This window comes from Haliotis rufescens, unplaced genomic scaffold (genome assembly GCF_023055435.1).
Source record: "Haliotis rufescens isolate VD_foot unplaced genomic scaffold, xgHalRufe1.0.p SCAF_1, whole genome shotgun sequence".
Classification (NCBI taxonomy): domain Eukaryota; kingdom Metazoa; phylum Mollusca; class Gastropoda; order Lepetellida; family Haliotidae; genus Haliotis; species Haliotis rufescens.
Window position 1 is genome coordinate 22,753,561 of NW_025963779.1, and position 17,263 is coordinate 22,770,823.

At 41.6% G+C, this 17,263-nt stretch overlaps 1 protein-coding gene across 1 annotated transcript; it reads left to right on the forward strand.

Moving 5' to 3' along the window:
- Positions 1 to 62: 62 nt before the first annotated feature.
- Positions 63 to 13,262, forward strand: LOC124131587 (coiled-coil domain-containing protein 43-like). Its single transcript, XM_046494954.2, has 5 exons — positions 63 to 235; positions 1,857 to 1,944; positions 5,793 to 5,928; positions 6,287 to 6,351; positions 9,009 to 13,262. Exons 1-5 carry the CDS (start codon positions 65 to 67, stop codon positions 9,197 to 9,199), a joined length of 651 nt encoding a protein of 216 aa, XP_046350910.1. The 5' UTR covers positions 63 to 64; the 3' UTR covers positions 9,200 to 13,262.
- Positions 13,263 to 17,263: the final 4,001 nt, after the last annotated feature.

Sequence of the window (17,263 nt, forward strand, 5' to 3'; positions counted from 1 at the left end):
TACCATTAGTAACATTGCGGTCGTTACTTTTCGCTTTTGAGTTTCACTTTTACATTCATTCAAAATGGCAGCCTCCGTAAGTCCATACGAGGAGTGGTTGGCACAGAAATTGATTTCATTAAACCCAGATGTGGATGGAGAAGTGTTTGTAACATACATTTCCGGAATCCTAGACACAGATACGTCGAATGAAGAGAAAAAGGAGAGCTTGGAGGGAATAATTGCAGAAGTAGTGGTCTGTATTCATATTTTGATAGATTGTTCAGATTTCGATCATTGAACAAGATGCAACTAGTACTGAACTAGCTGTAAACGCGTGGTTATTCTTGGCTATGATAGGTGCGGAGTTCCCATGTTTGTCGTAATGTATTCAAAATCTAGTATACAGGGATCACACTGACATCGGGTGTCTATCCTGACATGCATGCAGACTACAATCTGACACAATCTCATTAAAATCAGTACTGAGTTCTTGCTGCCGCTATACAAAGATCTGAGGACATCCCATTACGGGTCACGTCAGAATGACCGATCACTGAAATGACTAACGAGAAGTCGACATCAGCCAATTAGAAAGCAGTTTGCTCGAGCTTTACAGGACTTGCTTCAACGTGGCTACTTCCATTTTAGACTACGCTTAAAAAATATGTTGACACAGTTCTGAAAACTGAACAAATGAACATACCGGAATATCTCATATATGGTTGAGATTGTATGGCAGTGCTTCCCACGTACTGTGAAATGCCTCCTCTGTTCAAATGTTTATCCCACAGGAGCGAGAGAAAGACGATAATTTTGACAGTATCGGTTGTACGGGCTGTAACTGTCTTTCTGAATAGCCGTGTTAAGGTTTTTTGAGGTTGCATGATTAGAAAACACAATCTGACTGTCACTTTCATGATCTGGTAAGTAATGCTTTGATTGGTCGGATGAAAGGTTGTTCTGACGTGACCCGTAATATGGGATGTCCTCAGATCTTTGTTTAGCAATAGCGAGAACTAAGATATGATTTTAATAAGATTGATTGTGACATGTCTGACTTCAGAGCAATCTCCATATTATCAGCCGATGAACTCTGAGATAGGAAACTCATTAACATACATTGGGTTATATCTGAGGAAACTAGACGATTCGTACCCAGTGAAAATGGCTGACCCGTACCAGAGACCATGTACCAAAGGGCAAGCCTCAGCAGTAGATTATCATTAACGATCACTGCAGTGCCGATGAGTGTAATTGATACATCGGGACGACCTGCTGCTTGCCTGCTGGCAGCGGCCAAGATGTACGACACATGTCCTTATCTGAGGACTTCCGTTATCTAGTAAACAATCTTACGTAATACTTGAAAGCTGAGAGTTAATTCCCATACCCTCAAACGCACATGCTGATATCACACTGTTATTTTGAGTATTAATCTAAACGCTATAAAAAAATACATCATATTTCTCCAGCTGAAAGAACAGAAGATCTATAACAAACTTGGTCAATGAAAATCTGAAAATCATGATAAAACATCACTTGAAATGATTTACCATTTCAGTTATGTTTCCTGTTCCACTAGGCATGCTAGGTGTTGTTTTCTATGCAGAGATTAAGATTACCGTGCATATTTGTCTCGTTAACTGAGCCAGGAATAGCAATCACCTGTACACACATTTTCTCCAGGATCTACTGGTGACTCGGTTAAAAAATACCCAATCGTATATAACTTAAAGGTATTTTATGCAATGATCGAAAGAAATTGTCCCGATCGTGTCGTGTAATTATTTTGTGAATTTCTTTACATATGTGCTATTGTACACCAGTGAATCTCACCACTTCATGTATAACGTGTCAACCTGATGTGTTTCCAGAGTGATGGTACTGAGGCTGTATGTGAAGAGCTGATTGAGAAATGGGAAGAAATTAAAGGCAAACAGAATTCAGGGGCTGAAGATAAAAGTAAGTGTACAGGTTTGATGATACCATTTCACCCTGTGTTCATCGTTCATTTATCACCCAAAGATGGTTCCCATAGGAGATATGCTTGGGTGAGACCACTGTGACGTCATTGGTTACGATGACGTCACAGTCAAATGACATCCCTAATGGCTCTACTACTGAAGCTGTCAGCAGTACTTTTTACACTTAGGACACTGGTTATTGCCGTCTACAAAATGAAAAAAGTAGGAAGACTGATGTTGGATGATAAATACAATCTCACCCTTGTGTCTTTTGATATCAATTATGATAAAAGTGGAAAAACTCTTTGGCAAGCCTCAGATTTTTTCCATTTTTATCAAGCCGTGTTGATATATATTTGTTATCAAAAGACACTCAGGTGAGATTCTCTGTATGGCTATGTTATAGGAGTTTTTAGGATGTTCATGTGCCACTTTTAGCTATAACACAATGGGGACACCAAACAAATCACCGAACATTGTTCCCATGTGGGGAATTAACTCATGTCTTCAGCTTCATGAGGAAGGGGGCGGTCGGGTAGCCTAGTGGTTAAAGCGTTGGCTCGTCACGCCGAAGACCCGGATTCGATTCCCGACATGGGTACAATGTGTGAAGCCCATTTCTGGTGTCCTCCGCCGTGATATTGCTGGAATATTGCTAAAAGCGGCGTAAAACCAAACTCACTCACTCACTCACTCATGAGGAAGGAACCCGCAAGCGACTATATCACAATGTAAGAGGTGATTGATGGGATTGGGTGGTCAGGCTCGCTGACTTGGTTGATGCATGTCTTCGTAGCCCAAATGTCTATATTGAGGCTCATGATGTCAATCGCTGGACTGTCTGGTCCAGACTTGATTATTTAAAGACCACTGTCATATTGCTGGACTTGTTGAGTGCTGTGTGAAACAATCCAATAAACAACATCACAAATGCATGTATAATTTCATACAAATGTAACATGGGTTTGTCTTGTTTACTTTTTAAGTATAGAAACAGTGTATTCCCACATAAAGATCTAAAGGTCTGAAGCTTTTGTCTCTCGCTGTTTGCAGTCTTGATCATTGAGATGATTAATCTTGGTTAAAATATCCTTTTTAGGGCTGGGATGGATAACTCTGGGTACTGAGCAGGACCCTGGTACTCACAGGACTACCTGGACCCGTGTTTAGTCATGTGATATTGTATTGTTGAATGACAAAAATTACCTAGAACTCTATGGTTACACTACAAGTCACTGATGTTCACATTTCTTTCTGACTTTGCACCATTCCCTCTGACCTTTATAGGTTTGAATTAAGATAAAACTTAAGTCAACTTCAGTGTATGCATGACCAGATTGTTTTATACGTGTATCTAAATACATTTTGCCAGAGCTACGGTCAAACTATTCCCAATCGGACATTTTGTACCCAACTCTTGAGACCTACAGTGGGTACCTGGGTAGGGTTGGGTAATAGCGGGGTGGGTACCGGGGTAGTAAATCTGGACACGTCCCAGTGCTAACACTTATCTTCTGTTTACACCCCCTTGGGGATTCTGGGTTAGAATAGGCCCACAACAATCTATGTTTGTAACACAATTGGGCTTGTTGACTAGGTGGAACTGTGGTCAGGCTTGGTGGCTTGGTGTGTAATATCAATCACTGGCTTGTCTGGTCCAGACTTGATTATTTTCATCTAGCTGTCATCGTGGTCATGAGGCTGGGATATTGATAAGTATGATGTTTAACAACAAACAATTAAATTTACCCCATTAAAAGTTCTGAGTGAGTGAGTTAATATTTCAAATGTCATTGGCAGTAGGGGCAGTCGGGTAGCCTAGAGGTTAAAGCGTTCGCTCGTCATGCTGAAGACCAGGTTTCAATTCCCCACATGGGTACAATGTGTGAAGCCCATTTCTGGTTTCCCCCGCTGTGATATTGCATGGAATGTTGCTAAAAGTGGCGTAAAACCCTACTCACTCACTCAATTGCAGTACGCCAGTCACATAGTGACTACAACAAGTTAGATGTTAATAAGAAATCAATTTTGAAAGCATTCTGAGAGTGAGAGAAGGCAGATATTAGTGTTATACAGAGACTACATCACCTGCTTATTGATAGTTTTAAGATGCACAATTATTACTTCGTCCACCCAGTCCACCAGGATATAGTTGAATAGTGATGCTGCATAAACACGGCAAACAGGGTCCTTGTCTGTCTATTCTGGCAGTGTTATGACTTTTCACTTACCAATGCATTGCAATGGTCCATGTTTCAATAGAAATTTGGAATTTCAGATGTTAACACTGATGCAACCCAATGCTTCCCTTAACCTAACATCTTCCAAACCTCAGTCTCTCTCAGTTTCACTCAGTCTCACCCAGTCTCACCCAGTCTCACCCAGTCTCTCTCAGTCCCTCTCAGTCTCACCCAGTCTCACCCAGTCCCTCTCAGTCTCACCCAGTCTCACCCAGTCCCTCTCAGTCTCACTCAGTCTCTCTCAGTCTCACTGTCTCTCTCAGTCTCACTGTCTCACTGAATCTCACTGTCTCTCCCAATCTCACTGTCACTCCCAATCTCACTGTCACTCCCAGTCTCACTGTCTCAGTCAATCTCACTGTCTCTTTCAGTCTCACTGTCTCTCTCAGTCTCTCTCAGTCTCACTGTCTCTCTCAGTCTCACTGTCTCTCTCAGTCTCACTGTCTCTCTCAGTCTCACTGTATCTCTGTCTCACTGTCTCTCTCAGTCTCACTGTCTCTCTCAGTCTCACTGTCTCACTCAGTCTCACCGTCTCACTCAGTCTCACTGTCTCTCTCAGTCTCACTGTCTCTCTCAGTCTCACTGTCTCTCTCAGTCTCACGGTCTCTCTCAGTCTCACTGTATCTCTCAGTCTCACTGTCTCTCTCAGTCTCAGTGTCTCTCTCAGTCTCACTGTCTCTCTCAGTCTCACTCAGTCTCACTGTCTCTCTCAGTCTCACTGTCTCTCTCAGTATCTCTCAGTCCCACTGTCTCTCTCAGTCTCACTGTCTCTCTCAGTCTCACTGTCTCTCCCAGTCTCACTGTCTCTCCCAGTCTCTCTCAGTCTCACTGTCTCTCTCAGTCTCTCTCAGTCTCACTGTCTCTCTCAGTCTCACTGTCTCACTCAGTCTCACTGTCTCTCTCAGTCTCACTGTCTCTCTCAGTCTCTCTCAGTCTCACTGTCTCTCTCAGTCTCACTGTCTCACTCAGTCTCACTGTCTCACTCAGTCTCACTGTCTCTCTCAGTCTCTCAGTCTCACTGTCTCTCTCACTCTCACTGTCTCTCTCAGTCTCACTGTCTCACTCAGTCTCACTGTCTCTCTCAGTCTCACTGTCTCACTCAGTCTCACTGTCTCTCTCAGTCTCACTGTCTCTCTCAGTCTCACTGTCTCTCTCAGTCTCACTGTCTCTCTCAGTCTCACTGTCTCACTCAGTCTCACTGTCTCTCTCAGTCTCACTGTATCTCTCAGTCTCACTGTCTCTCACTGTCTCACTCAGTCTCACTGTCTCTCTCAGTGCCCACTATACCCGTGTTCGTGGGTTTCACCAAAGTGGTAAACGTCTGAGACCTGCATCACTTTGGACTTTTCTCCCATATTAAGCTGACATGCTGTGATATAATGGAATACTGTTTAAAGCAGCGTTAAACCCAACTCACTCACTCACTCACTCACTCTCAGTGTTTCCATCTCACTTTAGTTTCAACTGTAAGAACTTTAGAAACATACCACTCTTATGTCACTGGTGTGGATGACTATTTGTCAATGTGCCTGAAGGACATACACATGTTGTCATGGTAATTGCCATTGACTTATTCATAATGTTCTTTGTTTCTGTTGACAACTAGTTAGTGTCGAAGACCAGCTCTCGAAGATCTTGAGTACCCAGAAATTGACTGTGACCAAAGGGAGAGAACTCACAGCAGAAGAGAAGGCAAGAAAGGCTGCTATACTGGCACAATACAGTCAGGTTTCAGAAGGAGCGTATCCTTTCAAGCATGAACACAATAGACAGGATTTGATTCATATTTGTACTATAAATCAAAACATGTACAGTATTCTGCAGTGATTTACCTGATTAGTTTTATTTCAATATTTACACCATTGTACACATTGTTTTAATAATTAATTGTCATGAATATTGCTGGAATATTGCTGAATGCAGCATTACGCTGCAAACAAAGAAACAGTATGTTTTTCATGGTATGATAACTATAGTAGTATTCTTTAGTCTTAATTAGTGATGTCTCTAACCACTTTTAAAAATAGTGTTTCTCACAATGATGTACAAGACAATGTTTTGTCGCCTGTTTCTGGAGCTATTTTCCTGACCACTTCCTAGTGATGACTCTGACTCGAGCGACGACCCAGGGGGAGCTGCAGGGGGTCCTGCCGGAGATGCTGACCGTATCCTTCATTGTGTTCACTAGGGATGTGTATCGGCCCAAAAATTGTTTTGCAATATATTGCGATACAGGTATCTGTATTGCGTTACATATTGCGATACATATTGTGACATATTGCGACATATTGGCAACTAGAGTGTTTGGCAGTTATTGACAACGATTTCTATATTTTAGAACAATGTCAAGTCACCATGGTCACTCACCCTCATTTTGTAGTCATGGATGCTGGGGAGATGACAACGTGAGAGAAAAATCACGTCTGTGTTCATTTCCACCATTTTGTCAATCAGTTTCATCGGGAAACATAATTTGGAAATGAATTTCTGTGATTTTAGGTAACATGATGCAAATAATAATGAAACTTGTTATCTCTTTTGAACCCATTCCTCCTGAACACAGAAACAAGGACTGCAATATGTCTAGTGTGAAACGTGTATTGCAGTGCACCGGTATGTTGATAATACCGTGTGGTCTTAGTGTTCACCTCCCCATCTTCCTGTAGGACCTGCTTCAGGGACTGCTTGCAGATCTCACCTACAGCTATTAAGATCCGGGTTGAGAATAGGTCTACAGCAACCCATGCTTGTCGTAAGTGCTGACTGTGCTTGTCGTAAGAGGCAACAAGGATTGATTAATGAATATCATTGTATCACAGTTGCATGATATCAGTCACTGGATTGTATGGTTCAGACTCGATTATTTACAGACCGTCGTCATATAGCTGGAATATTGCTGAGTGCTGTGTGAACAACAAACAAAAAACTAGAACTGTTGGTGTGTTAAAGTATGGGAGGGATATGTGATTCCTGGGTGCTGTGTTAACAACAAACTAGAACTGTTGGTGTGTTAAAGTATGGGAGGGATATGTGATTCCTGGGTGCTGTGTTAACAACAAACTAGAACTGTTGGTGTGTTAAAGTATGGGAGGGATATGTGATTGCTGTGTGCTGTGTGCTGTGTGCTGTGTTAACAACAAACTAGAACTGTTGGTGTGTTAAAGTATGGGAGGGGCACGTGATTCCTTGGTGCTGTGTTAACAACAAACTAGAACTGTTGGTGTGTTAACAGTATGGGAGGGGTATTTGATTGCTGTGTGCTGTGTTAACAACCAACTAGAACTGTTGGTGTGTTAAAGTATGGGAGGGGTATTTGATTGCTGTGTGCTGTGTGCTGTGTGCTGTGTGCTGTGTTAACAACAAACTAGAACTATTGGTGTGTTAAAGTATGGGAGGGGTATGTGATTGCTGCGTGCTGTGTTAACAACAAACTAGAACTGTTGGTGTGTTAAAGTATGGGAGGGGTATGTGATTGCTGCGTGCTGTGTTAACAACAAACTAGAACTGTTGGTGTGTTAAAGTATGGGAGGGGTATGTGATTGCTGTGTGCTGTGTTAACAACAAACTAGAACTGTTGGTGTGTTAAAGTATGGGAGGGGTATTTGATTGCTGTGTGCTGTGTTAACAACAAACTAGAACTATTGGTGTGTTAAAGTATGGGAGGGGTATGTGATTGCTGCGTGCTGTGTTAACAACAAACTAGAACTGTTGGTGTGTTAAAGTATGGGAGGGGTATTTGATTGCTGTGTGCTGTGTTAACAACAAACTAGAACTGTTGGTGTGTTAAAGTATGGGAGGGGTATGTGATTGCTGCGTGCTGTGTTAACAACAAACTAGAACTGTTGGTGTGTTAAAGTATGGGAGGGGTATGTGATTGCTGTGTGCTGTGTTAACAACAAACTAGAACTGTTGGTGTGTTAAAGTATGGGAGGGGTATGTGATTGCTGTGTGCTGTGTTAACAACAAACTAGAACTGTTGGTGTGTTAAAGTATGGGAGGGGTATTTGATTGCTGTGTGCTGTGTTAACAACAAACTAGAACTGTTGGTGTGTTAAAGTATGGGAGGGGTATGTGATTGCTGCGTGCTGTGTTAACAACAAACTAGAACTGTTGGTGTGTTAAAGTATGGGAGGGGTATGTGATTGCTGTGTGCTGTGTTAACAACAAACTAGAACTATTGGTGTGTTAAAGTATGGGAGGGGTATTTGATTGCTGTGTGCTGTGTGCTGTGTGCTGTGTGCTGTGTTAACAACAAACTAGAACTGTTGGTGTGTTAACAGTATGGGAGGGGCAAGTGTGCAAGTGGGACCTGGGCACCGTTCCACAAAGTGATCGTAGAGCTACAACTGTCATAAACCTATGCTAAAGTGTAGGAGTTACGGTCATCTTAGCGCTACGATCGCTGTGTGGAACGGGGCCCTGGGTGCCACCGTTCACTGTGCAGGGTATCCTCCAGTATAGGCTCTTTGTTCTGACTGGTGTGCATGATCACCACACTTGGATGGTTCAGCAATATGATCACTTGGGTGGAGTAGGTGTTGAGATGAACTGTCCTTTGACATTTGGCACCCCAAATGTATCACAGCTTACATCATTAAATGTCAGTGAAAGGATTGATTTGTACATGTATAATACGTTGAAACATGATATGGTGGTAAAGGCTCCTCACACTACAGACGGGGGTTCAATTCCCAACATGAAAAAATGTTTAAATCCCTTTCTTGATGTCACCTACTATGGTGTGGGTGGAATATTGTCAAATTGGCACAAAAATCCATCTCACTTGCACTTTCGTCTGAGCTATATCCCTTGACAGTCACAGAACTGATGTTCCGGAACACCAACAAGACAGACGTGGACAAATCGGAGCGTGATAAACGAGATAAAGCGAAGAAGGATTCGGATGAGAAGCGTGAGAAGGACAAGCAGGACCGCGAGGCCCAGAAGGCTAAGGCCCAGGACAGGAAGGACACAGAGAAGAAGCGCACTCAGAAAGGGGAGCGGAGGCGGTAACGCTGGCTGGACTTAGGGAATTCACTATTTTTGTACACATCTTTTGACTTGGAAACAGCATTATGAATATGAAAGAAAAGTTTCCAGATTGCAGGAACATTTGAGTAAGACAGACATTGTTACCATGATAACAGACAAATATGATTTACGTCATGAAGCTGGAAAAATCAGATCCATTTTGTTCTTGGGCAATGACTTTTGAAGAGCCAGTGCAGTTGGGTATCTATAGTGATCTACATGTGCCGCCCTTGGCACAGATTTGATATTGGACTGAGAGCCAGAATGAGTTGAATTCATGCTGGAAATCGTTGCCATGGTTTTTGACAAACTGTTTCATGAGAACCAATAAGTACTGGTATCACATTTTGTGGCCTAAAACAGTCATGATTGGCAGTATAGTTGAGAAGTATTTTATCTTTTTAGTGTGATCAGTATGAAGGATTTTGACCAAGTTCAGACAACCTCAATGGGACTGCCTCTTCACGTTTGCCATAAAGAAGAGAGACTGAATATGCTAAAGATAAAATGTTTAGGCTCATCTTCCCGAGGCAAAGGCGTTAGCTGACTTTAAAAGTCCAGTTTCCATCCTTGCCAAACTAGGCTGGAATTTCTGGGCTCGATCGTTGCCCCACCAGTGGCGATTAAAAGTTATGTCCCTTCTATGACCCTCCTATTGACTAATCAGATTCCACCTTCATATCACTTGCACTTGCTCCAAACAAGATGGCGGCACCCACTATCTGACTGATAATCCAAATCTGTATATTAATAAAACGGGTCTTTCTTCACGAAGTGCATCAAATCACGTGAGCACATTTATTAGAAACATGGAAAGATTTGGAATATATCTGTTGATGCTGAGCGGGTGGTACACATGCTTTGCAAATCTTGCAGTCGACAAAAATCTGCACTGGGCTTTTTCGAACCGGATATCGATTTCGTTTGGACTATGCATAAACTCATTAGACCAGCCAAAATATAACTTCATAAGCCCAGCCTAGTTTAGTAAGGGTGGAAACTTGACTTTCATAGTCAGTTAATTCCCTTGCCTCAGGAAGATTGTTTAAGCTGTGCAAATGTCAGGTTTATGTGAACATGAAAATCTAGTTAACTTTTGATTGTTGGACATCGCTGACACATTAGTCTGTCCTCTGTCTCTTGCTTTCAAACAAAGGAAAGTAAATTGTAGACACCATTTGCTTATTACTTTGGTATATTCTGGGGTAAAGATTGCCCAACCAACCTGTGTTGTTCATGTGAGGAGATTAATGGATTGGGCTGTCAGACTTACTGACCTGGTAGATAGTGTGTCATCATACCCCATTGGTGTGGAATGTTACTTAGCATTTGAGATCACAGGATTGTCTGGTCCTGATTTGATTATTTATTGTCGGCTGTCATTTAGCAGGAATGTTGCTGAGTGCAGCATGCATGGAGTCATGCATGCACACACATGCACACATGAGCACACACGCACGCACGCACACGCACACAGCACTACCTTATAACCATGACAACATGAGATTAGAGTTTTTGCATAATTTGGAGGGATGTGAGAAGATGTGGTCAAATTTGTAGCAAAACCATACTTACATACAGTGACACTCTGTTTGTCTGATGGGGGCAAGGGTGGCCCAGTCGTCTAAGGCGCCGCGATTCGCTGTGCAGAGTTGTGTCCCTTAGGCACGCTAGAAACCTATGATTGTGGGTTCGAATCCCGGTTCGCCCCGTTTATGTTTCTAGGTTTTTCAGCACCATACCTGTGCTCGTGGGTTTCACCTAAGTGGTAAATGTCTTAGACCTGCATCACTTCGGGCTTTCCTCCCACATTAAGCTGACACGCCGCGATATAACTGGAATACTGTTAAAAGCGGCGTCTGACCCATCAATCCGAAACCTGCTTCTATGAAAGGCGAAACCTGCAGATATACCAGGTGGTACTGTCAGGGTGTACAAGATCAGTGTATGCACACTTCTCTTTTTGTCACTTGGGCGGTCGGGTAGCCTAGTGGCTAAAGCGTACGCTCGTCATGCCGAAGACCCAGGTTCGATTCCCAACATAGGTACAATGTTTCATACATTACCAATTACCGGGATGTTGCTGGAATATTGCAAAAAGCGGCGTAAAACCATACTCACTCACTCACTTTTTGTCACTTAGCCCATAGGCTTACTGTACATGACACTGTGCAAAGGCAGAACACCTGATGGCATGGCAGATTAACTGAAGCAATATGAAAGAATCAAATGTTCCTTGATCTCTTTGTAAATGAATTCCCATCCCTCTTGGTAAAGGTTCAAACGAATGATGGTTATCCAATGATTATTAAATTTGCATTTTCAATTTGATTTTGAGAATAACATTTTCAATTATTGTACTTTTCTTTCAGTAGAAGTCATTGATTTCAAAAGTGTGGCTTGTTTCCCACATGGACATTTTATGGAGGCATTAAATATATATGGATTGCGTCACAGGTTGTGGACACTGTCAGCACTCTGTCTCTTTAAGTACACTAAAAAGTCTCTTAATAGTGTATCATTTTAGTCAGACCTTGAAAAACTGACATATGTGGAGAATCTGTGAGTGAGAAAGCATGTATACATTTATTTAGTTTTGAGGATGCGTTTGTTTTCTGTAAATATGTGTGACCTTTATCACACAAATGAATTGTTTGATAGGCATTACTTCGACAGATGACGGATGACAAAGTAGACACAATTTAAGGATACCAACTTCTTTAATACTGAAAAGGCGACGTTTCTGTATAGATCCTTATACCGTTGTCAAGCTGACAGGATAAGGATCTATACCGATAAAAGTGATAAAAGCAGACACAATTTATTGATAACAACTTCTTTAATACTGGCAGCTTGACAATGGTATAAGGATCTATACTGAAACGTCGTCTTGACAGTATTAAAGAAGTTGTTATCAATAAATTGTGTCTACTTTTATCACTCAAGTTGCTTAAACTATTGGGGATAGACATCATGAGTTTATTCAGCTAGTCAACAGCTCATTTTGGATTAGATTTGGGAAGGTAAAGCCCTCCGGGTTATCACTAGTCTTTGCATTAGTGGCCATGTCTAAATGATCTTAACCAGTGAATGGATACCAGCAACAGAATTACATCTACTTCAATCTGTTTATTTGTTAAAGTAGTCTTCTGTCGAAGAGTGTGTGAGTATGGTTTTACACCGCTTGTTGCAATTTTCCAGCAATATCACTGCAGGGGACACCAGCAATGAGCTTTGCACATTGTACCCATGTTGGGAATCGAACCCGGGCCTTCGTCATGACCAGCGTATGCTGCAGTGACAATGGCCTGCAGAGAATAGGATTATGAACATGAAGGGTTTGTTGATATCAGAAGGTTTTCCCTTTTCACACCTTTGCAGGTTATCTCCACTTTTATGTTTTAATTTATTTCGGTCTAATGAAAACTCTTGTTTTTTTATTTTGTTCGTAACCGTATTTCCCCGATTAAACACTGGGGAACGAAGTATCTGAACACAATAAAAGCTGGGTAGTTATTATGCATGGAATTCTCTCAATTATTATTGATCAATCCCAAATAATTTCATAAGGCATACCATTTTGTATTTGGACAACAATATGTGTACATCACATTGTTCCACTAAATACACTAAACAGACCTTTCAAACTATGGTACCGAAGATGGGTCTGAGTAAATCCTTAGTCGGAAATTGAAATGATTAACTCTGGGCCTAGATTAAACACCGGGCCTCCATTAAACATGAGCGGTAAAGAATGTTTGAAAGAAGCATATGCCCAGACATTTAATCGAAGAAATAGGGTAGTGGACATTGTTGTTTTGCGTGCACCACACCGTGGATACTGATAGTATGTGATAATATGTCTCCTTGTGAAAAAGACGCATGCGTGGTCTATTGTTCTTTACCTTCTCCCAGCTGGAAGGGTAAGTTTACCAGCCCTCATTTATTGTGTAGAATGTAATGCAGGGGGTCTATTTAATGTAGGACTTTTTGAAATATTTTCCTGGATTGTTTGTAGTATGTGCATAAAGAATATACAAAAATACATCCACGTTGTTTCTCTTTCTTCATGTTCTTACCATGCTAATTTGTTTTGAGGTTGGTGTATTCAAAGGATTCTTGTTTTGTGTCTGGTGAGGCAGCTCAATGACTATATACAGTATATTTCCCCTGTGAAGCAGTCCCACAGCTACTGTTCTGTGCCTGGTGAGGCAGCCCATCGATAATATGGTTATATTTCCCCTGTGAAGCAGTCCCACAGCTACTGTTCTGTGCCTGGTGAGGCAGCCCATCGATAATATGGTTATATTTCCCCTGTGAAGCAGTCCCACAGCTACTGTTCTGTGCCTGGTGAGGCAGCCCATCGATAATATGGTTATATTTCCCCTGCGAAGCAGTCCCACAGCTTCTGTTCTGTGCCTGGTGAGGCAGCCCATCGACAATATGATAATATTTCCCCTGTGAAGCAGTCCCACAGCTTCTGTTCTGTGCCTGGTGTGGCAGCCCATCGACAATATGATAATATTTCCCCAGTGAAGCAGCCCCACAGCTACAGAATTGCTGATATCTTAAATTTGATTGATATGAATAAAAGATACATGAGTAATTCAATTTCAGATATATTGCAATTATAAACAGATATCCTCATATTCTGTATTGATATCTGAATTTGTGGCTGTCATCAAGATTAATAAACACTTCCGCTTATTTATTGATATCTTCCTGTATTTCCATGTAGGTAATGTTTCTATTCCTGGCGGGCTGTGCTAACACTTCTCAACAGGTTCGACCGCCTCTGTGGTCTAGTGGTAGAGCATCCGCCCGGAGAGCGGAAGGTCCACGGTTCGATTCCTGGCGGCGTCATACAAAAAGACTTTAAAAGATGGTACTTGCTGTTTCCCTGTCTGTCGCTCGGCATTAAGGGGCTAAAATAAGGACTGGTCGGCTCGGGGTCGGTATGCTGTGTTTCAGTGGGGTATACACTGTTAAACTGCGCCATGGTATCTCAGTGGGCAGGCACTATAAATCGTCAGTCCGAACTAGTACAAGCAGCTACACACCCCCACGTACGTGCATGCACGTCGCTGTATAAGTGCAATAATATTGGACGCGACGTTAAACCCCTTTTCGCCTCACCCCAGGTTCTTGTCGGTATTCATTTCACAATGTGTGTTGACTGAAAGTGTCAATGTTTCGTGAGCTCAACAACACCCTCCGACTTCAAACAATTTACATCGTATATCGTTGGTTGTTGATGGTTAGTTTTACGTCTGCTAAGTTAACTTGGGATCACTAACAGACAGCGACATCAACTATCATCAGCCGATGAGGGGATTCGAACCTGGGTCTTCTGCCTAGCGATTGAGCACGCAATCGCCTGAGCTACCCCTCCGCCCATACAACTCGTTCATGATTTATACACTGAACAACGGATTTGCTGAAATAAATGATAATTGTTTCGTTTTATTCATTATAAACTGAGGGGAAAAAGAAAGTATAAACGGTTTGTGGTTTATGTAATTGAAAATAGAAAAAAGGAAGAGCTGTTGTTTAGTTTGATTATTATCTAATAAACCATCACTCATTCCTTCAGCAGTTTGTAAACAGTAATGAACTCTACTCAGCCTATCAGTATCACTCTTATGCTTGTCGTAAAAGGCGACTAACGGGATCGGGTGGTCAGGCTCGCTGACTTGGTTGATGCAGGTAATCGATCCCAATTGCGTGGATCGATCTTCATGATGTCAATCACTGTATTGTCTGGTCCAGACTCGTTTATTTACAGACCGCCGTCATATAGCTGGAATATTGCTGAGTGCGGCGTAAAACAACAAACCAAACCAGTATCACTCTCCCCAGTATTTATATTGGGTGTCTGAGACTGCAGTCCCGAGAACTGGAACTTCGGGTAAAAATTATTTACCAAAATACGAGGAAATAACAACTTGTTTATTGTCAACCAGCTGACGATTTTAGATTTGATTCTAAGTACTGAAACTGCATGGTCCAATTTTTGCAGCTCTTCCGCCAATTGCTTGGCGTGTTGTACAGAATGTTCGTGCGCAAGTTGTGCGTCATTTGGAACCGGAGGAATTTAAGGATAATTATGTATTTGAAGATATCTGTAAAACATATCCTGCCCTTTTGAGGACCGGAATAATTCATTTGACGTTCCTTCATGTTACTTAAATTAAATAACAGATATCAACAGTTGATATAAATATATCTTCAAAATTAATAATGTTATCTTTAATTTGATTTTTGATATCAGTAATTCTTACATACCCGTGGGTGAGAAACCAATTTGAGATAACTGGTATCAAACATATGTGAGATCGAATTCCAGGCCCGTGATTGGCTACTCCATGGTGATGACCTGAGGTCAGATGATGACGGACTACTTTCCTGAGTGTAAGTCACACACTCCGGCGCAGTGGTGACTCAGCATAACACCACTGCTACAGGCTAATTTGCATATCACGTGATCGGACTTTTCTCTTGTTTGTAAACAAACGCGCTTTTTCAGAAATCAGTATAAATCGGACCAATGCAAGTAGTTGGGGGCGCTTTACATATTGTTTTGCATAATTATATAGATACTACAACTGCGACAGAGAGTTGCATGGCAATATATATTTATACATCAAAGTGACCGTATCGCTAGCTCTCCGTGGGGCTTCGATGACAGCACGTGGAGCCGTACAACCAATGTAAACAAAGGATAACTACGCAAAAACAAGTCGATTTTCACGTATTAGGATACTTTCTTAATGAACCGTAACCATTCTTTGACATTTGCTAACGCTTTCGGGTCTCGAGATGAATTTCCAAGATGCAAATACTCGATAAAATCCCGGAAATAGACACACATATAGTATTTATCTTCTAAATGCGACCCGTGAAGACTCCGGGGTAGAATAGGTCTTCATGCAGAAACCCATGCTTGCCGTAAAAGGTGACTATGCTTGTCGTAAAATACGGGATCGGGTGGTCAGGCTCGCTGACTTGGTTGATGCATGTCATTGATCCCAATTGCGTGGCTCGATGCTCATGACATTAATCGCTGGATTGTCTGGTCCAGACTCGATTATTTACACAGACCGCCGTCATATAGCTGGAATATTGCTGAGTGCGGCGTTAAACAACAAACCAACCAACCAAATGTATTAATGCGCTACTGCGATCATGAGAATAGACAAAATGCATCGATTCGATGCTTTAAAGGTGCGATTTAAGGGTGTGTAAGAAACAGATTACTGCACTCGTGCCTGTCAGATACCATTGATCTTACAACTCGTTGTTACAAAGCGTATCTAACTCGCTTTCGCTCGTTAGACACGTTTTGAAACAACTCGTTGTAAGATCAATGGTATCTAACAGACACTCGTGTAGTAATCGAGAATTGATGATATCTTGAATTTAATTAAAGATATCTCAAATTGAATTAAAAATATTTTCAACGAATTAATGATACCTGTAAAGCGTCGTGGATATGTATAAATTGTACATGTTCCTTTGTCGAAGAGATCCCTAGCTAATTACATCGACTAGCAGACATGTTAATACCACATCGCCACCTGGTGAGTGTTCGGGCGATAATGAGGAGAGCGGATATATACGATATGATCGAGCCATGAATGTTATTGTGGCTATGTCGGCTTCATCGTTGCCTTAATTAAACACCTTGTTACATTGACGTTGCGTTTAGGCGGTCTGTTCATGTATTCCTGTACGCAGCAAATCGTCAACATCTTAAATCTTAAATGGTCATGTGGCTCTTTACTCACATTAGAATAAGGAACTAAGCCTACATACTTAGGAACCGACCATTTACGATGGATTTTGTATGTAGAGGTTTTTTCATCTACATCTGCAAAACCAGATAGTTCTTTAATTTGAACTATGAGCCTAAATATTATTATTCTTACCAAAAAAAAAGGCCTTGTAACCATATATTTTTATTGTCAGACAATCGTAGTTATTATAATCAAGGTTTTGTCTAGGACAATTTATTTTTTCCGATAAAATCCCAGCTCCCACTAAATA

Coding starts and splice junctions, on each gene's coding strand:
- LOC124131587 (XM_046494954.2), top strand. CDS start 65: ATGGCAGCCTCCGTAAGTCCATACGAGGAGTGGTTGGCACAGAAATTG. Junction 1,945..5,792: donor TTCAGGGGCTGAAGATAAAA/GTAAGTGTACAG, acceptor GTTGACAACTAG/TTAGTGTCGAAGACCAGCTC. Junction 6,352..9,008: donor TCCTGCCGGAGATGCTGACC/GTATCCTTCATT, acceptor TGACAGTCACAG/AACTGATGTTCCGGAACACC.